The sequence below is a fragment of the Haemorhous mexicanus genome, chromosome 3 (genome assembly GCF_027477595.1).
Source record: "Haemorhous mexicanus isolate bHaeMex1 chromosome 3, bHaeMex1.pri, whole genome shotgun sequence".
Taxonomy (NCBI): domain Eukaryota; kingdom Metazoa; phylum Chordata; class Aves; order Passeriformes; family Fringillidae; genus Haemorhous; species Haemorhous mexicanus.
The window spans coordinates 46,603,567-46,630,744 of record NC_082343.1 but is presented as its reverse complement, the minus strand read 5'-3'; the positions used below and the strand labels follow the sequence as shown (position 1 = coordinate 46,630,744).

The 27,178-nt window shown below is 40.3% G+C and overlaps 2 protein-coding genes across 3 annotated transcripts in view; one reads left to right on the top strand and one right to left on the bottom strand.

Annotated features, from left to right (window-relative positions):
* Positions 1–1,437: 1,437 nt before the first annotated feature.
* EDARADD (EDAR associated via death domain) lies at positions 1,438–18,500 on the bottom strand. Its single transcript, XM_059841666.1, has 6 exons — positions 18,351–18,500; positions 14,088–14,146; positions 12,842–12,881; positions 9,745–9,833; positions 6,857–6,902; positions 1,438–4,383 (listed from the first exon to the last, which is right to left on the bottom strand). Exons 1-6 carry the CDS (start codon positions 18,379–18,381, stop codon positions 4,007–4,009), a joined length of 642 nt encoding a protein of 213 aa, XP_059697649.1. The 5' UTR covers positions 18,382–18,500; the 3' UTR covers positions 1,438–4,006.
* Positions 18,501–26,564: 8,064 nt separating this feature from the next.
* The window catches only part of ERO1B (endoplasmic reticulum oxidoreductase 1 beta), a 29,110-nt gene continuing 28,496 nt past the window's right edge, over positions 26,565–27,178 (top strand). Inside the window, exon 1 of one of the 2 annotated variants that reach the window (XM_059841651.1) lies at positions 26,565–26,829. In XM_059841651.1, coding sequence (XP_059697634.1) covers positions 26,731–26,829 — 99 coding nt within the window. In that variant the 5' untranslated portion in view covers positions 26,565–26,730. Of the gene's footprint in view, positions 26,830–26,999; positions 27,174–27,178 lie in introns of those variants that run through there. The other variant, XM_059841650.1, reaches the window with a different exon arrangement.

The window sequence follows — 27,178 nt, the reverse complement described above, 5'->3', positions numbered from 1 at the left end:
AAATACTACTGACTGCTCCTCTCAAAGGAAGTTCTTTTAGTGCTGCTAATATTCAGCCTGTTCGACCAGTAGATCCATAGCTTCCCTATCCAATTTAAGGCCAACTGACCATAGTCATGGAATCAAGACTAGCTGAATTCAGGAACTAGGAAAAGCATTTTTCTGTCAGAAAAAAAAAGAGGCAACAAGCTCACATCCTCATTTAACGGTGCTCTGCCCTTCTGTCCAAAACTGAGCCAAAATTTAAAATTTACAAGATATATTGAAAGTAGTTATGAATAACTAATTGCTTTGCCTTCATGGACAGAAGAACATGATCTGCTGCAAAAATTACACAAGTAGGCTGCTCTTTAAGTTATTGCAAATGCCATGCACTTTCTTTGACCTTGTTTAAACAATTCTTCTGTCTGACAAATAATTTCCAGCTATGTCTGGCCACAAGCCAAGAGTGCTACCCTAGTTTAAAAGAACCATAAGGCAGAATTTACATTTCTTTCCTCTTGCTAACAGCTTGACTTCGAACTGTGGGAGGCCTTTTGAGACAGTGAAAAATATGTAGTCTGTTGCACAAAGCACTGCCCAGGCCAAGCTGCAGCTCTCCATTTTTCAGTACTGGTTCAGGAATAACCTTTGGTTTACAGTTTCTGTACAAGTTATTTTGAAGCAAGCTATTTTGGACCATGCTGACTATGCCTATCCTTTATGGTAGGTTCCAAAGGACAGTCCCAAACCCATCCTGCATTCCTCTCCACAGATCCAAGGGAAGTGCATGCAGAGTGTAAGGCAACTGGACACTGTCACCATTTGGAGCTACCCATAGTTGTCCTCACAGGAAAATTAGGCTCTCCTGGAGCACAGCATTGCAACTTTGTCATTGAAGAACAGTAATTAAGGTCATTTTATCTTAGATAAGCTTGCAGGAATGAAATAATACAGTGGTTTGGCCAGATTCATAGAAGCCAAAATGGGTGGCAAAGGCCATTGATCATCCTGAAGGCACAGAGACAGCAGGCAAAAAACTGGAAATCCCTGAAGGGAGAGCAGGTCTTATACAGGAATAGGAGAAGGATATATTGGAACAAAACTGATAGCCTAGTAGAGCCTTTTCAGTGTCCAGTATCAGACTGGTTATTAATTCAGGAAAAGTTCACCCCATACAGGTTTCATACCTCTTAAGTCAATAACTCAGCTAAAGTTTCTGTTCATCATCTTATCAAAATTAACTCATTTTTCATATGGAAAAGATTTTAAAAATACACGTTCCTTTCTTCAACAGCAGTATGTGCTGCAAACATAAGTGTTCTAAGGCATCATGAATTTCATCTATAAGGTATTTTCTACACAGAACAACTAATTGACAGTTCAGTAATCCCAAGGTGACTGGTGAGAAGGAAAACAGTGGTTTTCCTAGCTGTAATAAAAACAAATACAATAAAGTCAAACATTTACAACTATATTTCTTCTAAAAATAGTACACATTATAACAGAAGACATAATAAATTGAACACTCAGAACCAATATCTTGTAAACAGATATAAAACTAAAAAAAGAGTGTGTACATCTCCATTTATGCCATACAAGGAGGAAAAAAAAGTATTTCAAGTATAGTTATGAGTAATCCAGTGTGTGGTGAAGTTTAAGGCTAGCATTTTCAACCTTCAGAGCTGAATTTATACAGAATCCACCTATGAACTCTCAGAAGCAGCTTTTTTTCCATCCGACATGAACTCTTGCATCTGACATGGACTTTTGAAGAGCTTCAAGGGATCAAACTCATCTTCACAAGACAGAGTTTCCTCAAAATTTTACAGGTTTTACCCAGAAATCAGGAAAATAGGTAGATTTCAATTGAACACCTTGATTCAGGAATGTTACTGCATCATTCCATATTCCCATTCTGATTCTTAGATGAGGATTCCAGCTCCTAGCTGGTCTGGATCTACCAAAGCACAGCATATTATAATACCACACAGATATACCTGTGGTATGTTATAGGAAGGAAAAGCTGTGTGCATACATGCCAGCACTCATCACTCAGAAGAACAACTTAACACACAGACATATGAACCTAAACCCTGCATGCAGTCAGCCCAAGGTATGGGAATTATGTTGGACAAGCTGCATTATGAGCTATTTGCACATCAGCAGTGGGTACCTCTGCAGGACCTGAAAGCAGCAGGCAGCCCAGCCACAGCAATAGTCCCCAAAGCTGAATCTAGAGCATCCAACTCAAGACAGAAGATTATTTGCAAAAGTTATGAGCTGACAGACATCTGTTGGGAAACACGCACTCTTAGGAGAGAGCCATTAAACACTTAAACTCCAGTCCCAAAAAGACAGAGCAGTAAAATTTTCTCCTTAAAATACAGCTGGAAAACTAGAGTTCTAAAGAGTAGCAGCTTTTTTTTTTTTTTTTTTTAGGAATGGTTAAAAAATTCATCACAAATTCTAGTCTTTTCTAAAAAAAAATTAAAAATTCAAACCTCAAATTTAGGTCCATTTCTTTACCCTGAAACAAGACTTTCAGCTTCTTGAAGTCACTAAAATAAAGCTACTTTCAAAGCTAATTCAGTCCAGAACAAGTGCCTGACTTGAAAATGTTAGTCTTTACTTCTAGCTCCTCTGTAACCCTATCACTCAGTATCTATAGTAAAGTCTTACTAGAGGTCCCTTTTCAAACTCTTACAGTAAGAAACTCAGCATACAGCATTAGACTTCCCTCAGCTTTGCTAATTCTTATTATATCTACTTGAGAAAAGTAAACAGTGTATCAACCTGCACCCCATTCTAGCTTGGCCCCACATCTTGACCAGTGCTTGGGTATATACACCTATGTACATACTACATTGTCTGAGATGTCAGAAGAATGGTAGGAAAAAGGCCAATTCTGAATCATCTAAAATATAAGCGGTGTAATCCAGACAATCAAAATCCTTTTTAAAAAATCAGTCTAAACCACTGTAAGTGCTTTAATAACCATCCACCTGGGCTGTAGGTGAATTCAGCTGTTCATTTTCCATTAGAGTGGCTTTAATCAATATATAGTGCTAGTTTCACACAAGACTGCAACTGCCTTGGTGTGGGACAGAAAGTAGGCCAACCCACAGAACTGTAAAGAAAACCACAGCCTGTGAAAAGGGAAGTTACAGTCAATACTAACAATACCCTGTGGTGCCATCATCTCACACTGCAAAGTGAGAGGGATTTGATACCTGCACTCACAGTGTACACTGTCTTTAAATCTTTGGAAAGTAATTTTAAGCATAGAGCCTTTTAATTGGTTTTTTTGGCCCGCAAAGGTTATGGGTTGAAAAGTCTCTCTGAATTGCATGATTTCTCTTAGAGTAAATATATAGCCTGTGATGTAGTAGCATGTAAGTAATTATTTTGTTTAACATCTGTTATTGTTTAATGTCTACTCTTGTTCATAAAAGAGACTTAATTTGCTCAATTGTGATGTTGAATATTCAGTTAATTGAAACATTCAGATCTAAATTGCTGCCTGGAACACTGAGGTCTTCCTCTACCAAAAAACAGTGCCACAAAGCTTAAAAAGCAACTAAAAAGGAAGAAAAAGATTCCACCTCATCTTCTACTAAGTAGAACATACAAAATTATGGAAGGGCTACCAGTAAGGCCAAGACTTGCCTTCTAACTGTGGCTTTCCCAATAACAACAGCACACAACTGATATGGTTCACAACTACTGCAGTAAAACCAGCGGTCTGGCCTTTCCATTCCTTTCATATTTAGGAAGGCTGTGAACAGCAGCAAAGAAACTGAAGGTATTTGCAGACTCAAGAACACAACCTGGATGATCCCATCCACTTTTGGAAGGTTATCTTTGCAACCCTGAGGGCATAAAGCTTATATTGTGTATACAGTAGATAAAGCTTACACAGTATACAAACCCTCAGTACAGGCTTTCTCTCTCTTGCAAGGGAAACTTCCAATGTATCAGTGGTAGCTAGCATTTAACATGGTACAGACTAACAACTTTCTTTGACCTAGAAGTCATTCTGGTAAGTTCTGTTCCCTCTCTTGGGCCATTCCTCCTCCACCCATTTCAGCAGCACTTTCACAACATCAATTCTCTTATAAAATTTACAGAGATCAATCAGCTGCTCCACAGTCCGGTCACTGTTCCGTAGCAAGAATTCCAAGGTGGGACTTTGGGGCTTTTGTTCAAGGAAACACAATTCATCATAAGTCATCCCCCACTTGCTTGCTAAATTTCTCCAGTTTTTCACTGTTGGATGGCAGGGATCCAGCTTTAGCCTCACTGTGTACAACAAGTCCTCATCATTGAGCATGTCACTGATGGTTGGTGCACGGAATAAGCACAAGGAGCAGGTGACATTTTCCTTGCAGGTTTTCTTGAGATCTGCAGTGAAAACCATTACATGGGAAGAAATTAGGATCTATTGCTGTGGTATCACCAGGAACAGAAAGTTAAAAGCATATAGGGTTGAGAAGCATTATGTTTCTTTGAATTGCTTCTGAAAAAGTCAGAATGATGATATGCAATGCCTCTTCTCATTAAATTAAGAGCTCATTAAATTAACTTTCTAAAACTTCTCTCTTCACTATGCTCTAATCAAAAGTGGCTTTAATCAAAAAGACAGTAATTTTTAAAGACAGTACATTACTTTGAAAAGTAATTTATACTTTTACAGAAAAGACTCAGGATTCAATACAGTATATAAGCTAGGATAGTCCCCTTTTTTGTTTTGGAACAATGTCTCTTCCTTGAATCTACCATAATACCCACTTACATCACCAACAGGATTATGCGTGCATTCTGTGCATCTTGTGTACCTGTGTTGTAGAATTAAGGTTTTGCATTTATGAGCTGCTACCTTCATAACAACATGAAATATGTGCACCAGGAGAATCTCTGCTGACAGATCCAAATAAAACTAACATCTAGTACTTCAACACAATGAAAAAGTAGATATGTTCCTTTGCTTTGTAAGGGCTCTTGCAAGAAAAACTGTCCCTGTTTTACCAACAAAGCCTATTTTAAATGTACATTATGAAAAGGAATAAAGTGCATACTCCTCCACATGCAAGAAAAACAAAAATACCAAGTTGGTGGAAAGAGGTGGTGATATGTTCTAAAATCTGCATCAAATACTGAAAATTGCCATTTAGATATCTCCTACACACCATAGTCAGCATCTCCCCCAAAACTGGGAACAGTGTAGGGCTATCAGACTATATTATATATTAATACCCCTTAAACCACATAGAAACCAGTTGGAGTCATACCTCTAGGCAAACTCTAATACCATGACCTTTAACACTGCTACAGTTCAGGACATGGTCTAAGCATTTTGGCTGGAGATATGACCCTAACTCTCCCTGCTCCTTTTTGAAAGCAGGGAGAATCTGGTATCTCCAAATAGTGTATAATGGACACAACCTAGAACTTTTCATAAAGTTTTTGTGCTCCAGCCTCATTGCACAGCTTGGAATAGGGAAGTAGCTAGTCCTACTTCAGATGAAACTCTGAAAAAGGGGCTGATAGTAATCAAAAGATTTATTAAAAACAACAGAAAACTGACACACAATTTACAAGTGCTGTATCAGAGGCCTGAACTGTATCTCTGGCAAAGGATAAATCTGGTAGTTAGTGCCACCTACTCATAAGGACAACAGCATCTGTTCAGGCTGTTTGTTTGTGGGATTTTGTGGCTCTTTTTTTAACATCAATTATTTATTTTCAGTAATTACTGTCAGATTGTGTGAAAATTCCAGAATATAATGTCTGCATGCATGTTCTATTTTATTTTTAAAGACAGAACAGGCTATTGTTAGTTTTGTAACATTGCTCATCAGATTGTTTTTTAGCAGGCCAAGGACAACTTCTGAAGTTTTCAACAAGTTAGGACGTGCAGCAACAATACCGCTGCAGACACGTAACTTCATACAAATTCCCTGTTAAAGGGAAACATGTTCTGGTGACATCTTAGCTCACAGGCCTTGCAGCTGATCTCTACAGGAATATGCATGTTAACTCTTCTGTTCTTCTTGTGCACCCTAAACTTGCTGAAATGAGGCAAAACTTTCTTACTTCATTCATGCTCCCCTTTACTTATAAAAACAAGGCAAAATGAATATAATATAATCCAATCAAATTTCTGGCTGAGCTTACAGACCAGGAGAGCACCCTATCTGAATTTCATCTTATTTACTTTGGCAGGGTTGCCAGGGTAAGTTTTGTCCTCCAATAGAAACAGGGAAGAAGGGGTAAAGAAAACACCTCTGTAAAAGGGCACAGATATAAGTAAACAAAACTAAACTAACCTGCTTCTTGTGCTATACCATCTGAAAGACTATCAAAAGCATCATAAAGAATCCTGCTTTTCTAAGGAGGTCCTGTGCTAGACACTGACATGCACTACCCAGGTAATTGCATGATCCTAATGCTATCTGATAGGACAAGATGCCTCACTAATAGGAAACTCTCAGTTTCTTACTGTTAGACTAAGAGAACTGTGTATCATACACACACACCCCTCCCCAGCAGAACTCACACAAATGATGGGATATGCACACACAGCCTACTGCCAGCTTCTGCTCTCTCCTGACAGCTATTTACATGTCACTTCCAAAGGCAGAGGTATTAAATGTATTTGGAAAGCCCAAGTTGTATATTTTTTATGGTCTGCATTATTGATCACCATCCTCTTAGAACAAAGAGGAAGCTGTAAATGACACTGGTAAGGAAATGAGCTCCATAAGCACTAATTCTCCAGGCAGTTATTTGTTATGGCAAATAGCAGTTTTTAAAAAAGCACTTTCAAATAAAACCTAGGAATAAAATATGGAGAACAATAAAGTTGACATATTACCTGAAAGCGATTCGTCAGTATGGTTTTGTGTGTCTTTGTCTTCTGGCTACAAAGCAGAAAACAAATATAAAATAAAAATAAAACAATGTAATTAACACCAGAATAAGTATTTGACTAATTTACACCCAGCAGGAGATTATTTAGAAGAATCCCCAGCTACTTGTAAAGTCAGACAGGGAATATGCATATAGTTTTGAGGAACTGCTAACAATCTGGAGTCTTTTCAGGCAGCATTTCCATGCTTTGGCTCATAAAACTGCCCTGTTGGTTGTATGCACTGAACAACAGCATTTTTATTATTGATATGCTATACCATTGCATCTTTTGACTAACTCTCTCTTAAACACCCAAAAGTTATTTAACAATTCATATGGTTTGATTTAAAAGATTTTTAAAATGTTTCACAATGTAAAAACCAAGAATTTTGTAACAAGCAGCAGTAAGGGATTGTTTTGTTGATCTAGGCAAAAGGGAGAATTTTTTTGTACAAACTTATTTACGTAGATAGGAAGCTTTTATAGACAACAGGTGGACATGAATATTTTTGCAGCTCACATCTAACCCTCCCCCTATTTGAAGTCAACATTCCCTCAATGATGTTTTGCCTGCTAATTAAACATAATGAAATTCTTAGCAGCCTGAGACTGTAACACACGTTGTAACATTTAAATTCTACTAGTTAGCAACCTCTAAAAACTGGAAGGACAGCCCCTCGATTGTAGAACTGTGGGGAAACTGCAGCTGCCCTTACTTTAACTATGCAGGTGTGGAGCCAGGTGAAATAGCTTTCTTCTGTTGAGGATTTAAAGATGAAAGTAGAAGGGGATTTTCCCTTTAGATAGCTGCAATGAAGTGTTGTTGATCTTTTTGTATTGTGTCATTCTTCTGAAACAGCAGGCTTCTTAATTTTGCAGGTTGTGCATACAAACAAAAGTTAATATATGGGTAACAATATAGTGTAATAAGATATTCTAGTCCAACCTGCTACACCTTCTTTACTAAGAAATCCACTAAAAATAGAACACAGGCAATTTCAGTTGCTGTGCTGAACTTGCATGCATTCATGATCTAATTATAAAGAAGGTGAACTCTCTCCAAAATATTTACAGACTTTGTTAAGAAAGGAAAAATTTGCATACTGTTTTCAGTATTTCTTTACTCCCTGAAAACTGCAAGACCACACATGCAACATCAAAATGTCTGCTGTCTGCTCAAGAGAGATCTAACACTGCACATGCCGATTGCAACTGAATAAGCCCTGCCATTATCTTCTAACAGTTTACTTTCCTACCACAACAGCTTTATCTGGGCAACGCTTTTTAAACACAAAGTTGGCCTTCATGGCAACATGTGAGCACACAAAGTTAAAAAAAAATTAAATCTGAAGTTCCTGATTATAGTAATTGTCTCCACTCCCACAAATGCCTTAAAAAGGCAGAATGTTATTACTGAGCCTCAAGGAGCAAATTCCCAGAAGAGTAACTCATTGGGGAGAATGAGAAACTTTCCAGGGCAGCTCAGCCTCCCCAGAGATGCACTTCAAAAGAAACAAATAAGAAAAAAAAAAAACCTAAAACAAAACAAAAAATGCACACCAAAAAAAAACCCAAACAAAAAACAAAAGGAAAAGCAGATACTGTTCACTCAACTGCTGTACTGAACCTCATTTCCCAGACTTTACCAATTCATTGAAGTTCAAACCTTACTGTGAAAGCCAATGCCTAAGTGCCCTTATGTCACTATACATGCTTTATGAGGCATTAGAAATAAGAGTGGGTAGTAGTGCAAAAAGTACAAAGAAAAGCAGCGATACTTACCTGTGACATATATCTGTTTTCAAAATTCATATTTTTATTGATCAGTCATTATCCAATTTATCAAGTCAGATGCACTCAGGTTTATTCAAGATCATTTTCTTGTAATGTAATTGCAATAAGACAATGTAGTGTTACTGCCAGGGAAATGAAGGCATTAAGCAAGAATATTTTTTGCCCACAGTGAAGATCCAATCATCCTCTACAGGACTAATCAGAGTCATAAACTTAAGTGCAGTCTGAAGGTAAGCAGAAAGTTTTCCAGCTCTGTGGGACCATTACCACCCTAATACACTGAATTATCTTTAAAGTGATTCTAAGCTGCCAACAAATGCTCTCTTCTTGATGATGGGAAGGAACGGTTACCTCCATCATCTGTGAAATGCATACCAAACCCATGTTTGTTTCTGATGGAATTCAGCTGAGTCTCTGGCATTAGGAACTCCTTTTAATTCTTCATCTTGCTGGAAAATGCTCATTCATTTCTCTTCTCCAAGTTTTCTGCTCAACCCAAAGAGAATCAACTTGAAATTCAGCAAAAAACAGTCACTTGAAAGATGATAACCATGGAGCATGGGAGTCACTCAGCATTGCCCTTCCTATGGCAATGAAAGATGTCACAAAAAGTGGACAATGTTTCAACTATGGGAAGAGCAGTGTCCCAAAATCAAAGCAAAGCCATCTAATGCCTCCCTAAAGACAAAAATCTAGGTTTCCTTACTTCTTCACTTCTTCTCTTCCTGGCTTTATTTTCACCAGGAAATATTTTCATCAGAAGGACAGCATGCATAACAAAGCTTTAACAGTTTGCTGGCTCTTTTTCAGAACATCTATACATTGATCAAAACCTATTTTAACTAAAAAGTACATGTTAATGATAAAATAATCTCTTTTTTTGCTCTTCTCCACAAAAGCCCCCTTCATTGAACTCTTTAAAAGAAAGCAAATTTCTGGTCTGTTTTACTGAATAATTTTGTGGCGTCCAGACATAGTCTGAAAATATACTTATTTGTTAACATACTTACTGAATTAACAGCAGTAACTTAGTTCACATTCAAGTATCATTTTTCTTACCTGTTGTATTAGGCCAGAATCTGACGTAAGGGTCTTGATGTTCACAGATGCAATTTCCAAAGTAACTTGATCTGTCAGGTATTCCTCATCTAAGGCAAAGAGTTTGAAACACTGGTCTTCCACTCACACACAGATTTAAATAGTAAGACTATCAAACATAAATTATAGTATAGTTGTCTAACATAAAAAATTTAACTCCATATCATGATCAAACACCGGGAATTGCTAGATTAAAAGCCCAAAATGTTAAATCAGCAGAGTCTGTAACAGTCATGCACAGCATGACTGTGAGAAGAAATATAATCCTTGCAGAGATTAGATATTAGAGTAGCAGTTGTTTTCTAAACAAACATCACACTATTTTTAAAGCAAGAGTCATGTTGTTCTTTCAGAAAGCTAACTACAGAATATTAACTGAAACCAATACGACAAAGTAGGCTGAAGATGTCACAAGTCACTCTAATTTTTGTTTTGCTTTTCTCATCACACTTAAAATGACAGTTAAAATAAATACTGCATAAATAATATCTTTTATTCTGTTCCTTTGTGAACTGGACTCATCCTAGTTATTCCTACTACACAGGAATTTGCTGAAGCACTGAAATAATCCATTTCAAAGTGTGTTTATCAAAAGCCCTGGGAGTCCACTGAAAAGCACAGCATTCTCTACAGCACAAACTCTACTAACTTTTCAAGCATCACTTAAGCCCTCAAAATGGGATACAAAGGACACATAAACCTTTTGTGGACCTTGTGCACTCTGCATGATTAGTAACGTCCTCCTCATCAAACTATTTGCATAATTCCCCTGAGTCAGGTGCTGACCAACCATTAACACAAGCTTAGAAAGGGTTATATTCTGTGTTTTTACATATAAGAACACTGCATGGGGGTGGCTACATTTGTAGCACTGGTATGTTTCCATTTGTTGTTTGTTTAATTGCAAGATCTCATTGAAGAACCTCTATTACCTTTATGAATCATCACATAACAGAAAGAAGCATTAAGAATTTCTTAACTCACTCAAGAAATTGATCTGGATCAAAGAATTCATCCTGACACTTGCAAAGAGAAGAAAACAAAAAATCACTGTTCTCCTCTTTTTTGGTTTTATAAGACTGATGGAAGATATTTCATCTCCAGTGATGTCAATGTTTGGTAGAGGAGCATCATTATTCCTTATGACTGTAGGTCCAGAGACAACAACAACAAAAACCAAAACCAACCCCCTCAAAACCCACAAACAAACAAAAATCAAACAGAAACTCCAAAAACCAAAACAAAACAAAGTAAACAAAACAAAGAAAAAAACAAACAAAACAACCCAAAATAAAGTCTGTCTGAAAATGCAAAGCATGGGCATCAAACCTGTGAAAATAATACATGTGAAATTTGTTCTATATTTGAGTGGAAATAGAATTATTATCAAATCATAATAAACACTATGGCAACCTCTCCAAGATAAGTAGTTCCCTCAACTCCATTTTATCTCATAATCAGTAAAGGGTGCCAAGAATTTTAATAAGTTATGGTTCCAAAACAGCCCATTAATTAATTGACCAATAAAAGATACAGACAGCCCCTCTCACCAATGTACTGTCTGTTCAAACATTAAATCTGAAACAAACATAATTGTTTATTATACAGAATCAGACCAGCATATCTGTTACATATCTGTTTTTAGTTGAGACTCATAATTCTAAGTTTGTATTTTTTATAGAAATAACTATAAAAAGCCATTTTCAGAGAAATAATGAAATTTACAGAAATGAACAGAATACTAATAGGTATTTGTATCACATCCAACTTCAAAGGGGGAATGTCAAGCTATATTAGCAAATACATCTTCTTGCACTTAGTAAGAGGAAGCAAAAATGAAAATTAAATATAAACCAAGTGCACTTCCTTTTTATAGAAAATGCTGACCTTTCTACTTATGTCTTAGCTTTCCTTTTTAAATCAGGTGCATTTAATTTTGGACTTTAAATAGCCCTGGCAAATTTGAAATTTATCTAATTAATTTTGAGGAAGATCTAATGTCACAGATGAAATAAAAAACAGAACATGGAAAAGAATGCTCTAGTGTAATTGCTTTGATGCTAATAAACAATTTTGAAGGACCAAACCACCAGCCTGCAAATAAACAGAAACTAGTTTATGACTTTAAATAGTCTTCATCCCACATGATCCCTCCCTCTGAGCAGCACTTCTGAAGAGTGCTCATTTCCCTCTCCTTTCTCAAGCCCCAGAATAATCTCCAACTTTTCTTTAACCCCAGTGGCATACTGCTCCCACTCCTCAGCACGAGTTTCCATTGTGACAAGCCTGGTTTCCTGTGGCTGTCCCACTGCAAACCTGCTGTGCAATACGGGATGGAGAACACACTACCTGCAGAGTGCTCCTCAAGCAAGCCCCTGCCAGTGCATTTCCTGGACAAAAGTCAATGGTGAAACCTGGGATGACAGCAAAAAACCCACCCCACACATCAAGGAAACATAAGGAGCATATTCATTCTGTGTAATCCATGTGTTTTTCTTCAGAACCTGCACTCCCTCACTCCATTTTCAGCAAGGAGAGGCAGGAACTTGTGCAAAGTAGACCTAACAGTAGGTTCCCCAGTAGATGGTATTAACACCAGCTGAAGGTAAAAGACGGCACGAAGAGTTGACTGGTTATAAGGCTGGGAATGCAGTCAGAGGCAAAAGACCTGAAAGGTATTTCTTGAATTTATTTCTCACAACATGAAGGCACTGGTAGTCCCTTCAAAGTCACCATCCAATATTATGATGTCTCTACCATCTGTGGTCTGAACCCTGTCTTTCAATGGCACCACTGTATTTTCCTTTCAGATCAAGAACCCATGTCTTCTGATGATATTTTTAGAGTGACTTTAAGATCAAAACTAAACTTGGGAAGGAAATTTCAAAAGTTAGATATACACACCAAACTGACCTCAAAAATAAAGAGATCATTACATTTAAAGCACAAATATGTAGAAAAAGCATGAGTATTTTAATCTGTTGGGTAACACCACTAGTTTAATTGCAGATAGCAACAGATCAATGATTTCTGAATAGACAGAATTCAGAATACTTACCTTTAGGTACTCCTGTGTCTTGGACAGGATATTTTTCTGTCTGTCACATAAAGGCAAGAAACACAGATGTTTGTTATTTTGAGTGTAATTGTGCTGGGGAAAGAGTAGTTATATACCCTTTCTTAATGTACTTTCGTAAGTGCTCAATTGTAGTTGTATTTCTCAAGTTGCTACTGGTTGATCTGTTCACCATCAGATACAGCAACACTCTTCAGTGGGAAACTGAGATGTTACTGATTAGCACTTGAAGAAGTAATAGAGATTGCTGCTTTGCTACAGTATTTTTAAAGCTATTTTTAGCGAAAAAGCAAGCAGAGTTTAGGAAAAAAATTTTGTACTGAAGTAGCAAGATAATCTTGAAAAAGTAATGCATGACACGAGGAACAGACATGACTTCAAATTCTCTTTTAGCAGATTAAGCTTTTAATAAAATTTTACTGCATTGAAAGAAAAAGAAATATTTCCCCCTCCTGCTCTAAACTTATATAGCTGATTAAGAGGGAATTGGAAGCTGTTATTACTGAGTTTAAGGAGACAGCTACTGATTCCCGGGCATGACATAACTTATCATTATACCTGACATTTACCTCCTTCCCTATGGCTCTCGCCCTTACATGAAAGTAGGTGTGGCTTTTACAGAAAGCCACATTTTAAAAAGTTTTCCAGAATTTCGTATTACTCCCACCTGGGCAGGAGGCTGGATGTTTGAGTTCCCGACACAAGTGCTGCTCGTGGGCCAGCAAGCACCAGAGGGCGCGGTTTGGTCCCTCCCAAGGATCAGCCGGGCCTGCCTAAGGCACCGCTCTTGGATCCTACCTTTCCAGGACTTCAAATCAGCTCCAGGAAGTAATAAGAGCTTGGTAGTGTTGGAATTCTAAGCCCTAGGTGGGTTATTTTATCCGTTCAAACTGTGTAGACAGAAGAATGTCAGCACTAATTTTTCTCAGTAGCTGGGACTTTTTTACATTAAAGAGATATCACTGCCACAGCCTTTGGAGCTTATCCCATGGGCAGCTTCACTGATAATACCATCCAGTTCAGCTGATATACATGTTGGTATTTTTATTTACACTTTGACTGCACAGGTTAATTTATTAATTTTTTTTGTGCAGTCATACAGATAAGCAAAATCTTCTATAAACACTGACAGTGTGAGTTAGCATCCTTGAATGTTTTTCTCACTGTGGCATCACATAACCATAGAGAGCTATAATGATTTCAACTGCACTAGACCAGAAACACATACCATTGTTAAGGAAAGGGTGCTTGGATCCGTATCCTCCACTGGCTCTTTTGCTGCATGATCTGCCGGAAAAATGAAAACTTTATCACTGCATAATCAAAGTACTTTTGCCAATTCATGTTTTGCTTCTTTGTCTGACCAAGGTAAAACACAACTATACAGTCATTACATGCATTATGTCATATTTCCACAAGAAAACACAACAAACTGGAAAATGTCAGAACTACTAGCACAGACATTAGAAACTACATGTAATAAGGACAACCAACTCTAACCTAACAAAAGATAGACTTTAACTAAAATCTCAAACTATCTTTAGTGAAAAAAAATCACAAAACATGTCAGCAATAAATACTAAAATTCAGTAAATTTTCTAAAAGCTAAGTTCTGTTCTCCTATTGACAGCATTGAAATTTCTCCTCAAAGAAATAATTCAAACAGCAAACGAACATACCCACTACAACAAAAATTAATATTATAATGAACACCAGATTACAATAGAAAATTGAAAACACTAATTAAAAATATTTGAGCAAAATGTTAATTATTTGTATACAATAGAACAGTAAAAATCAACTATATTCATATCAAGAGAATCAAAGCATGAATCTTCAAAGTACCTGCAGGTGAATCATGAAATGTTAACCCCTCTGCATCAATGGCTAAATTGACAAATACTAGTGGGCAACTGACCAAAAGTGCACAGAGAATCTGAAACAAATCTCATACAGAAGACAGGATTCACAAAATTACTCCTATAATTTAACACCATCCTGCCATATGTTTCAGAAATATCTTCTGTTGATGAGAATAAATGTTTTAAAAAATTTAAAAACATTTTAAATTATGTGGTAAGATCTTCATTCTTGTCACTCTTACTCTAAAAGTCACTTATTGCAAGTACACATTAAGTTTTCAGCTGCAACAAGTAAGACATGATTGTAATCAGTATTTGGTGATTACCTTCTTTGGAATATAAAAACTAGATTTAGAATAGAGTCCCAGAAATTAACCACAAAGCACACATTATAAACACTGAGCCCCAAAACAGAACAGAAGTTACATAGACACTATTCTAACCAGCTCAAATTTAGCATGGCTGCTTATTTGGGGACCCACTCCTACAAATCTACTCAATACAACAGAGCAAGCTGAAGCAATAACCAATGCAAGACAGCACAATAAACTGAAAATAAAAAAAAGTGGCAGCAGTAGGACAGAGTTGTTCTCCTTCCTGCTTCTGTGAGGCATCCCCACCAGCAGCAGTTCCTGGGTGTCCCTGAGATTCCATGTAAAGCTTTTCTCAGTGCTAGAGCCCCCAGGAAAAATCCACAGGCATTGTCCAGGAGGTGGCAAATGACCAGAGGGGTAGATGACAAGGGCTGAGCACAGTCTTTGCAAACTCAATGTAAACATTCAAAGGCACAAAAAAGGCAGGGGCCTATGAAAATGCTATTGAGCATCATTCACACTGCAAATTAGGAAGCCATATCCAGAAGAGGAAAACAAACAAACTAAACCCCATGTTCTTGTCACATGTGTTTTTGGTATATATTAAATCCCTGCTCCAGAAACACGGTATTAACAAAATAGTCTGGATAAAACCTGCCCTGATAGCAACAGTCAGCACAAACTCTCAAATGCAGAGAAGCTGAGAGTTGCTGGGACATGGGAAAATACAATAAGCTGGCATAAGACATTGCTTGAGGCTAGGGCCTGAAATAGAGGCTCCTAGTGGGAATTGCAGTGGAAAGTTGCAGAGGAGCTGGGCAAATAGAAACCCACCCAGTAAAGGAAAGCTGAAAAACAAGGAGGCACTGGGAGCCAAAGAAAGGCTCTAGGGAAGGCAGCCAGCCCAGGTATACCTAGTCTCACTGTTTTTCCCCTCCAAACCAGTGGCAAATCATGCACCTTATTGTTGGTTTATTCTGGAGGCCTCCTTACAGAGACTCCTCTATACAGATTCTTAGATGAATTAAAAAAAAAAAAAAAAAACCAGCCAAAAAAACCCAGCCAAACCAACAAAACAACCCCCAGAACTTTCCCATGTAAGAGAAGCCTTGAGGCAGGTGAAGGCAGACCCCATAGAATGTCCAAGCCTTGGTGAACCTCACTGGCTACTATAGCTATATAAGGGCTCTGTTCCCTATTCTCTGTTACATCTCCATGACACCACCAAGGTACATTTTGGCACTGGTAACTTACTTTCCACAACTCAGTGGGAAGCACTGAAAAAACAGGAGAACCTCAGAGAATACAGGCATTTGAAACAAGGACTTGATTGACCCAAGGGTATCTTTACAAGAGGTGATGGGGTACAAGGTCTCCTGCTTTCTAGGTCTCACACATAAACAGCCATGAGAATCTGCATCTTTCTTGCTTAGCATCCATCCTGAAAAGTATTTTAAAATTGAATTTCATTTCCTATACCTCAATTGCATCCCTTCATTTAATAGTTCTTTATGAAGAATAGCAATTTCCATTGTTTTCTTTAGGTTGCAGACTACTACCAAATCCCCAGTACTTTTCTAAGTGGCCTGTATGTGTATGAATATTTGCACCTAAGATTAAAGACTCCACATATTGGGCTGCAGATGATTCACCAGGGTCTTGTTGACCACTCATAGTCGGCAGATAATCTGAAAACAACAGATATTTTATTGTGAATAAGGCAATTTGAATGTTCTTTCTCTCTTTTTCACATGCATCTGCCCCAGCATTCCACAGCTCATGTCACAGAGCTGGACACAGGTGCACAAAGCAGTAGAGAGGAAAGTTCTGTGTTTATCTCAGATGTAAACCATCCACAGTTTTGCATGCTGAAAGGCCAACAGGAACTGAGGATATCATCTGACTGACTATCTGATTTCATGGTTACTTTGACAGACAGCTTCATAACAATGTTACCCGGGATCCCTCAAAAATCACTACCACCATACTCGCCCCAACAGGATACAGACACTGGACCACATTTACTTCCCCACCCTTCTGCAGGGAGCCATAAGTGAGTTGACTCAGATGGACATAAATCAGCATGTGCACATTGACTCGGACAGACACATATCAGGTTCAGTGTTTGCTCCTGAGGTTCATTTCTGCCATGCAGCACCTGCATGCTGCTCAGCAGCTGCCACAGCTCTGCCAGGGCCCACCCAGCATGACCAGTCTGCAAGAGGAGCAGTAGACTCATACCAATGACCACCTTTTCATTCTGTCCAATACTGCTGCTATAATGGGAATGCAATGCTCTGCATTTACCAGTGTGAACAGTTTTTCCTCTTTTCACCCTTGCATTGGAGGGAAGTCTGAAAGCGAGTTTTAGAGACCTCAGGATTTTGACCTTTAAGCAGGAGGGGGTTCACAAAGCACCAAGTAGCAGTGACAGTATTCCCCTCTGTTATAGTTTTCCTCTGCAACAGAGTCTTGACACCACCAGTAGTGAGTGAAGCACCTAAGATCAGCTGTAGTTATATAGTTCAACCATGCACGTAAGACCTTTTCCACGCCAAGGCTGGGCATACACATTAATAGTTTAACATAGCACAACTTAAAAAAGTAATCACTCTAATACTAATGTGGCTCATAGAGATGAACTTTGACGAAACCCAAATAAAAAATGTTTTGACTAGAGGCACATGAATTTTAGATTTGAATAGGAGGAGAAGATATGGCAAATTATACTAGAATATTCAGTACCCTAAAAAGCCCAAGTCCATCAACACTTGTGCATTTTTGTTTACTGTCAATTACTCAAAACTTTGTCCCTATCCGAGCAGATAGCCATGGAAAAATCTGTGATGCCGGCACACAGGTGAGGTGCTTAAAAGTCATTTGCACCATTACCATGTAAGTTAATGCACGTAGACTTCGCAGCCACCCGAGCTCTGGGCTTCTAAGAAAACGCCTTTTAAAAAGGAATTTTGAACATGCTGTTAACTAGCGCAAACTAACTTACACGCTAAATACTAGAGGAGGCTTTACAAGACAAGTTACACTAAATCACATCAGCAGAGCACATGATAAATTATTACCGTACTTAACTGGCGTGCGCGGAGGGGGAAGGCAGCAACTTAAAAACTCTTTTCAACCCGACCGGGTCTACGCTCCTCATCCGGCTCCCAGGAGCCGCGGCCCCGGGTCTGCCCGGCCCGGGATGGGCGCCGCGGACCGCACCCCGCGCATCGCCCGTCCCGCGCCCCGGCAGCGGCCGCCGCCTCTCGGGGCATCCCCGCCCGCCCGCCCGGCTCCCCGGGGCGCCGGCCTCACCTGGGGGTAGTGGGTCCTGCGGAGCGGCCATGGGGCCGGCGGGTCCCGCGGCGAGGAACGCGACGTGCCCGGAACCGCCGCCCCACCGCGCCGCCCCCTTCCTGCGCCGCCCCGACGCAGGTAGGGCGCTCCCGGCAGGGACGGAGCCAGGCAGGTCGGTCCCACCCATGGCCGGCCCGGGCGCGACGGCCGCCGGGGTAGAAAGCGCGTCTGCCAGGAACCCGCATTTCCCAGCGAGATATACCGCGGACACGTCGGGTTAAATTCTCCCTCGCTCAGAGGGAAAACGCCGTGCTTCGCTGAGACCACAGACACGGAGTGCACGTACCGCTCGTCAAGTAGCGCTAGTTTGGATTTAAAAGTGAGCTACTTCAGCAATATGAAATCAAGTGCTCGCTGTCCTGTTCTTGCGGACATTTACGAGCCTAAATCACAGCCTTCCGACAGAGTAAGGCGATCTCCACTAGGGCTTAAGGTGCATTTGCAGGTGGCTCAACGTGCACAGAGAGAGTTTACAAAAGCAAGTACTGCAGAGCAACAATCACAAACTGCACTGGTTTCTCACAGATATTTAAAATTTGTCCTCTTATGCTGCAGGCACATCCAATACCACGACGAAGTCAAATCTTTGGATGTAATTGCTTTGGAACCCCACTGTCATCTCTGGCAAATTCTCTCACTTATGGTTTCGATGTAAAGTAATACAGGCTTCTTAAATGGGGTCTGTGCAAGACACCAAGCTCTAAATAAGAGATGTTATGTATTGCTATTTAGTGTACAATACAAGCAAAAGAAGCTGGCACAATGAATTTGCCATTATAAAGATCACTTTTGTGAGCCACCTGGCTCATTTATTAAAGAGGTAAATTTACAGACAGATTCTGTTCTGTTACATGGAGAGAGATCCAATTCAGCCAACTGGCTTACACTGGCACAACTAAAAGTAGCCTTTGGTCCATTAAGCATTAAAATTGAGTGCTTTTCCATGGATGATTTTTCATCTCCTGTGCATGTTACAAATAATAATTTTTTTAAAGTGATAAAGATTAAATTGCTCCACAACTTAAATTTAAATTGATGACAGTAGCTGTCATCCTGTTGTCATGAACAGGTATTTCTCAACCTGCAGCCTGGAAAGGTGGGAATGTGGAATGCACCACCACACCTGTTATTTGTTTTTTAGCTTAACATTAATAATATTGATGTTTTTCAATTATTTTCTGAATTTCGTCTGAGATAAATAGAGGCTCACCACTGGGTTATACACACAAACATACATATATCTCTATAAATCTTAATCTCCAAAGTACAGCTGACAGATCACTAGGATTTCTGCAACTCATGATGGGCAAAAAACGAAAAAAAACAAAGAATTTTTTTTTTTTTTAGGTCTATCATTGAAGTCCACCTGTTCAGGGGGTCAGTTGCCTCTCATTTCTTCCATATTCATATTAAAACTCATTCTCAAAGAATAAGGGCTTGCTTCAAAAAGGTAACACCAAATCAAGATAGAACTAAAACTGCTGATTCTGTGTGCTTCCCTAGATTTCTTTAGCAGCACAATGGTTTAGGTGATGGATATTTAGGCTGAGAGCAGAAGAAGTGTATTCTTATCTACACAGATCTGCACCAACGCTATACTATCTATTGGAGTCTCTTTTATAACTGTGAGGAATGACACAGCCACAGTAGAGCTAAGAATGTTCTAGACTCAAACCTGTCAAATTTATGCTTCAATCAAATGAATGCCATGTCTATCCTGAGGACCTCCATGTATGTATTGCCTCTGTGTGCTGTTCAAAAACTACTCGACACAGTGACTGCAAAAACTTTAGGAAAATAAACTTACAACCTACATAAAAATGTATCCATTGATTTCCTTCAAAATATCCCTAGCTTTCCTTCAAAAATCCCAACTATTGTTGCACAGATGGCTGTAAACAACAGAAGGCTACAAAACACTGGTGCTGGGGGCTAAGTCAGTTTTTACAATCAACATGGCATTTACTCTTCTCATAACTTACAGCCTGATGTCTTCCTACATGAGGATTAAAAAATTACTTCAGTAAACAGTAACAGAGTTTTTTAGTGGAACAACGTTTGTGCCAGCAGCCAAACCTGGTTAATGTTGGTCAAAATAATGTATTTTAAGAATATAAATAGTTATACCTATAAATTGGATTGGTTTTTCAATTTGAAGCAGATTTTAAAAAATATTTACAGGGAATTCTTTAAAATAATGAAATTTAATAATAGAAATGAATAGTCTAGATAATATTAGTGCTTTAAAACTTAGGTTAGTAATCATAATTTAACAGTTTTTCCATAGTACTGAAGGAGGAGACTGTAATTACTTATAAGTATCTCTAGAGTACTGATAACAGTACAGATTAAATTGGCTGTTGCATGCCTGTTCTTGTATCATTCTTAATGAGTGTTGTCGAAGTCTTTGTTACTTAGCCAACTGACCAGTGCAGAAAGCCAGCAATTATTTTGGCAAAACTAAACACAACCATATCATAAAAGCCAAGTCCAGAACGAGATAACTTTAAGCAATGGCATTCCATAAAATGCTGGATTAATTTTCTCATCAAATTTCTAAACCTAAGTACTATCTGTACCTTATCTTGATATAACTCTATAAGCTACTAAATTCAGCATAGCTAATTATAATGGGAAGAGTTCAGAATTCTAAGTTTCCCCTCAAATGCAGAATTAGAAATTTCAAATAGTTTTCACAAATCAAGTCTATGCAAATCTCTTCTCACTCCTTTCCTCTTGGCCCCATCAAAAAACCCAGCCATATTTGATGACAGAGGCTTTTCTCAAAGATCTACAAATGATCTGGTAATACAGAGCTTGAGAATTTACTGTTTGAAATGGCAATTAACACAGTCTCAAGGGGCTTCCCACCTCCTGAGCACAAGACTGCAGACAAAACCTGGGACAGTATATTCCTCTCCAGAAAAATATAACTTATACATCCCCGCAACAAATAAAAATAAAACCACACACACACAACCCCCCACTCAAAAAAAAAAACAAAAACAAAACAAAACAAAAAAAAAAAAAAAAAACAAAATCAAAAAACCACCATTTTTTCCAGTTGATCCTCTGCAGCTTTTCCATGTGGAAATAGAGAGGTTTTGTTCCAGATCACAAATGCTACTATAACACAGGGGATCAGTAGTATTCCCCATGCCTCGACACAGGTTGCCAATAGTCATGGTAACTGTGGGCCTGCCAAAATCACATGGCAATCTTGTTTATTCTTTCACATCTGTTTGCTTTCTACATTTCAAATATCTTCACTTAAGGAAGTTGGCATTGAGCAAAATACCTCTATGTCAACATAAACTCTTCACCCCTCCTGTATTTCAGGAGATTTAGGAAGAAACCTCCCTGCATTTTCTCTCCCCATAACTTATGGATAGTTTTTAATTGTCAGCAGCTTCAGACTGCTGCTAGAAACGTTCTTGAAAATTCTGAGACTGCTTTGGAGAAGGGATAATTAACCAGCAGCCAAAAAGTCAAAACTACTTTCTTTGTCAATAATGATATTGGTCTGCTCTTTTATAGTTCTTTTACAGGAACGTCACGATTTTGACATTTAATTGACAGAAACAACACTATATGGAGAAAACACAAGAAATGACACATACCTAGACCATCTTATGTAACCCTGTGGGAAATTCGTTTGCCTGACAGGACTGCATGATATGGAAATGTTCCCACCACTATAGGAGCTGGGCTGTGTGCAAGTCAAACACATGCCACAGAAACAGTGGAACCTTGCTTCCTCTAGATTGACATGTTGAAACTGAGCCTAACACGATTGATTCCAGGCTGCAGCTTATGCCTCTGCAGGGACATTAGCCCAGTCCCCCTGCCTGGCTGCTTGTTTCCATAAATGTACAATTTAGGTGAGATCTATACAAATGTACAATTTAGATGAGATCTATACCTCATGGTCATATTTGCTGACAGATAAGCATGCACACTGAAAGAGCAAGTGCACAAATCTTCAGTGTTTTTTTAAACAAGATTATGTATTTTCATACTCACTATACTCAGAAGTTTGACAGAACTAGTAGACACGTTCCTATGTTGGCACTCCTTAAAAAAAGTATAGGTACTACAGGAATGACAATAAAACTCTACTGATTACTTCTACTCTTCACTCAGATCATGCTGTTATAGACCACACAAAGCACTTTGTTAACATCCATCTGTAACGCACACACACACACACACATGAAACATGGAAATGAGAATACAGGTGTACAGCTAAGATTTGTAGTTAGTTTTTCACCTCATACAAAAACTTCCTAAAAATGCTCTTCCTCCCTGTAGTTTGCTATTCTTTATTTTTTACTGCATTCTTTCTTGCTTTTTTCCTCATAGTCACTGTGAAAATATTGCTGTACTTTCTTATTAAAACTTTACCTTTTTTACCACTTTACTGAATTTGACATATTGTTTTGCTATTTGCAGGCCATGCTCCTGAGATAACCCTAGACATCCACAGGTCCTTTTCAAAAGATATTTGCACCCATTGCTGCAGACATGAGCATAGGTTGTGGTTTTAAGGCAGACATCAGTAGGTAGGGAACAAGATGTCAGTGAGGCATGACTTGCAAGGAAACATAACCTGTATCAGGCCTAATGACAGCAGGACAGAACAGGGTGTACAAGCTCTTCACAGTAGAAGGCCTGACAAACCACAGAACTCGTGCCCTGGCACCTGGCTGCTTTCTGTACTTGTGTCAGGTGGTTTACTGAAAGTTCTCACCCACAGCTGTGCCTTGCTGTATCATTTAAATCTAGACTACCACAAGATGTTCCACTGCTCTACAGGCACTGCCCTCCCACTGCTGCTGTTTGCCAGACTTAAACAGAAGTTTGTGACATATTGATTCCTCTGGTTTACTCACCAAAGTTTAGGAAGGACTCATTCAGAAGCTAATTTGGAAAAATCAATAAAGGCAAAAAATAAATAAAGAAAAATAAATAAAGGCAAACTTTTCAAGGGCAAAAAGTTTCAAAATAAAAATCCACATTTCAGATTACTGAAATCTAGCTCATGAACTTGAAAAAGCAGCTGGGATTTGTCAAGTTTCTCCTAATGGGAAATGTGAAGCCACCCTTTTTTACCATGTATGTTCACTTAAATCAGTCCATAATAATCTCTAAGATCCATTTTTGGATTCCCCAGTTGATGCCCATAGATCATTACTTCTGTCTACAACCAGAGTCCATAAGCTCAACTCTGGCAAATAAGAGCTGGCTAAAAAGCACTACTGGAGGTAATACAATAAAACTTGCAGGACTTGATCAGTTTCAGGCCAGAGGCAAGTTTGGTAATTGCAGATTTGCTGCATCCACCAAAAGACTGTCTCTCTCTCGTGCTCCCATATCTGTGCCTATGCTAGAGAACATCACAGAGACATGAAGAAGAGGTGACTCTGATGTTCTTTACTTAATTTTTATTTAAGAATAAAGAATAATGGTTTTAGTTTCTGCGTTCAAGGCTTTCTTTGCTTGCACATATAAAGAAAACATTAGTGCTTCTAAATGAAACTGTCAACATGTGTAACAGCAGTGCATATTATGAAATCACAGATGTTTGTTCCTATGACAACCACACTGAAAAATTAAATATATAGGCCAGACTCTTCATGACCCCAGCAACCTGTAAACTGTGATTATGCCTTTCCCCAGTAAGAGCTTGTCCTCAGCCCTTGCTAAAATGTTATAACATCGTGACAAATTTCTTTAAAAGAAAGAGGCTTACTAGACACTCACAGCTTTGTAATATGCTGTTGGGTTTTGGTTGCAATTGTTACACTGCTTCTTCCACAGATCTTTCCTGAAACTGATTTCACACAGAAATCCTATATTAGGATTTTTATGTTTGGGGTTTTTTAGACGTTTTTATACCACTAGCAAAGTAGCATTCACCGATTTAAATCTACACTAAAATATAAAATAAGATTGAAAATACCCTAGAATTTTGAAAACTGTGTTAAGCTACATTCAGCTCTGCTGTCTTAGATAATACTTACATATAAAAGCAATTTTTTTTTACTGCCTCTTAAAATGATCCATTATATATTTTTACAGCCAATTCCTTATCCTTCTAATATGGCAGTAAAAGCTAAACCATGACTGCCCTCTGGTACAAGCATTTCAGTGGTGAAGAAATAAAGTACCCCGTGTAACCAACATAAACTCTTCTGAACTGAAAACTCAGTGAACACTATGACTTAAAAATATGGTTGTTTGCTTCCAAATTTTGGGGCCCTTTATGTAGCCCAAGTGTGCGACAGTGCTTGATTCTTCCAAGGTTTTAGGGGTTTTTTAAGTACTCGTGATAGAAACATTTTTCCAGAATCAAAGGTACAAAATGTAAACAGATACAATGAATTCACCTTAATCTGCTGAACAGAAACAGTTTCTTTGTGAGAAGTACAAACCACTTGTGATAAAGTATGGAGTATTGATACTGAGAGCAAACTATGGCAATGCAAACATTAACATTAGCTGTTCTGCTAATTTCTTCTCAGGTATCTAGCTAATGTATTTCTCCACTGATGCTGAAAGTAGGAATAGGTTCCCATTGAGTCGTCTGTTCCCAAATTATAGTTGTACTGCCTGTACTCCAGAGTGGAAAGAAAGGAGCACTTACATCATCTCTCTGGAACCAGACTAACTACTGCCTACTTCATCTTATGGTCTCTGTAATTCCTAGACAGCATCCCTTTGAGACATTTTCAGCAATGCAAAAATCTGTGACACACTGGCCCCTTAAGGACAAATGTAATGGAAAATTTGAATTATTTGAATTAGTTTGTAAGTAAATAACAAAGGTCAATCTAAAAACTTTAAGCCCTCTGACATAGTTACCCTTGGCTTAAAGCTTGTCTCCACACTCCAGTAAAGGGGTATTCTCCACATGAAAGGGTGTAAGAGTCTGAGTTAGCATCTGAATTGAAAATAAAATCCTAATTTCAGCAAGCCTGCACATTAAACCAGTGCAACACTCAAGTTTTTCACAGAAATATGACTTTTTGCAATTCTGAAAATAAACATTTAACAGATAAACATTTAACTGTTGGGAGCAAAAGATTGATTCTGGGCTGCCCCAACAGTGGGGCAGGGCATCCTGTGGCCCTGCCCAACTCACCTGTGTGGCACTGGCCCCAGCCTGCTGGGTTATACTGGAGTGCACTGGGATATAGTGAGCCAAACTGCTTTGTACAGGTCTGGACTGGGCTGTACAGATTGGACCAGGCTTAGACTGGGCTTATAGGGAGATATGCTGGGACATACTTGGTTTGTTCCATCCAGAGGAGAGTGAGGGGAGACCTTATTGTGGACTTCAACATTCTTACAAAGGGAAGCCGAGGGACAGATATCAATCTCTTCACTCTCAAGACCAGTGAAAGGACTCATGGAAATGGCCTGAAGCTGAGTCAGGGGAGGTTTAGGTTGGATATCAGGACAAGATTCTTCACCCAGAGGATGCTTCAGGGCTGGAACAGGCTCCCCAGGGAAGTGGTCACAGCACCAAACCTGACTTGAGTTCCAGAAGTGTTTGGGCAACTCTCTTGGGCACATAGTGCTTCCCAACACTCTTGGGAATGGTGCTGTGCAGACCTGGGAGCTGAACTTGACGATCCTTGTGGATCCCTCCCAACTCAAGGTATTCTGTGATACCGGGCTAAACTGGTTGATACTGGCCTGGCTTACACTGGGATGGACAGCGATATACTGGCCTGGATTCAGTTTAGGCTGTGATGAGCAGGGAAATATTGGGACCTACTCCCGACTGGCTCAAGCGGGTCCGGCCGGTCCCACCGGGCCGCACCGGTCCCACCGCTCCCACAGCCCCGCTCCGCCGCCGCCCCTCGCGCGCCCCTCCTCACGCGGCCCTCCCGCCACCGCGCGCACGCGCCCAGCCGGAGCCTCGCGCCGCCGCCGCCACTTGTTTTGGAGGCGCGCGTGGTCCTCTCCGATTGGGCGCCGCCGCCCCGCCCCGCCCCGGCTCGGCCCCGGGACCGCGAGGGGAACTACATCTCCCGGCGTGCCGCGCGCCGGCGGCCCGGGAGCGGAGGGCGCTGGAGCAGGGTGGCGGCGGCGGTGCCGCGGCTTCGCAAGAGGATCCCGGGCGCGCGCGGCGGTGCCGCGGACAGGTCGCGGTGAGCGCGGCGCCCCCGCCCGTCGGGTCCCGCCGCCCGCCGTGAGTGGCCGCGCCGGGAGGAGACGCTGCCGCTGCCGACCCGCGGCGCGTCCCTCTCCTTCCTGTGCCGGCGGCGGCGGGGCGAGGGCTGCCCCCTCCTCCGTCAGTCGCGGCGGCGGCGGCAGCAGCAGCAGCAGCATGAGCGGCGGCGGTGGCGGCCGGAACGCGGCGGCGAGGGCACGGCTGGCAGCGCGGCTGCTGGCGGTGCTCGGCTGCGTGCTGACAGCGGAGGCCCAGGTAGGAACCGGCGGCTGGCGGGGCCGTGAGGCGGGGTGGCACGGCAGGGAGCGTGGCCGGGCAGGGATGCCCGCCGACTTGGGTAGGTAGGGCTGCGGAGCCCTCCCGGAGGAGCAGCAGGGTAGAGACGGGAGGTGAGGTCACTTCGGGAGGTCGTAGGGGAGAGGGTAGCTCTGGGCCGTGCCATGGGTCGGCTCCCCGCGGAGAAGTGGGGGAATGTCTTACTGGAGTCTGAAGCCCACGTCCTTCCCCTTCCACACCCTGCGGCTGTCACTTGCCGGGATCCAGCCCGGGGCCGGTGCCGCCGGTCTGCGGGGAGAAGTTGGTTGACCTGGGAACCACAGGTAGC

Coding starts and splice junctions, on each gene's coding strand:
- EDARADD (XM_059841666.1), bottom strand. CDS start 18,381: ATGGCCGCTCCGCAGGACCCACTACCCCCAG. Junction 9,834..12,841: donor AGACACAGGAGTACCTAAAG/GTAAGTATTCTG, acceptor TCTTTGCCTTAG/ATGAGGAATACCTGACAGAT. Junction 6,903..9,744: donor ATTCTGGCCTAATACAACAG/GTAAGAAAAATG, acceptor TCTGCTTTGTAG/CCAGAAGACAAAGACACACA.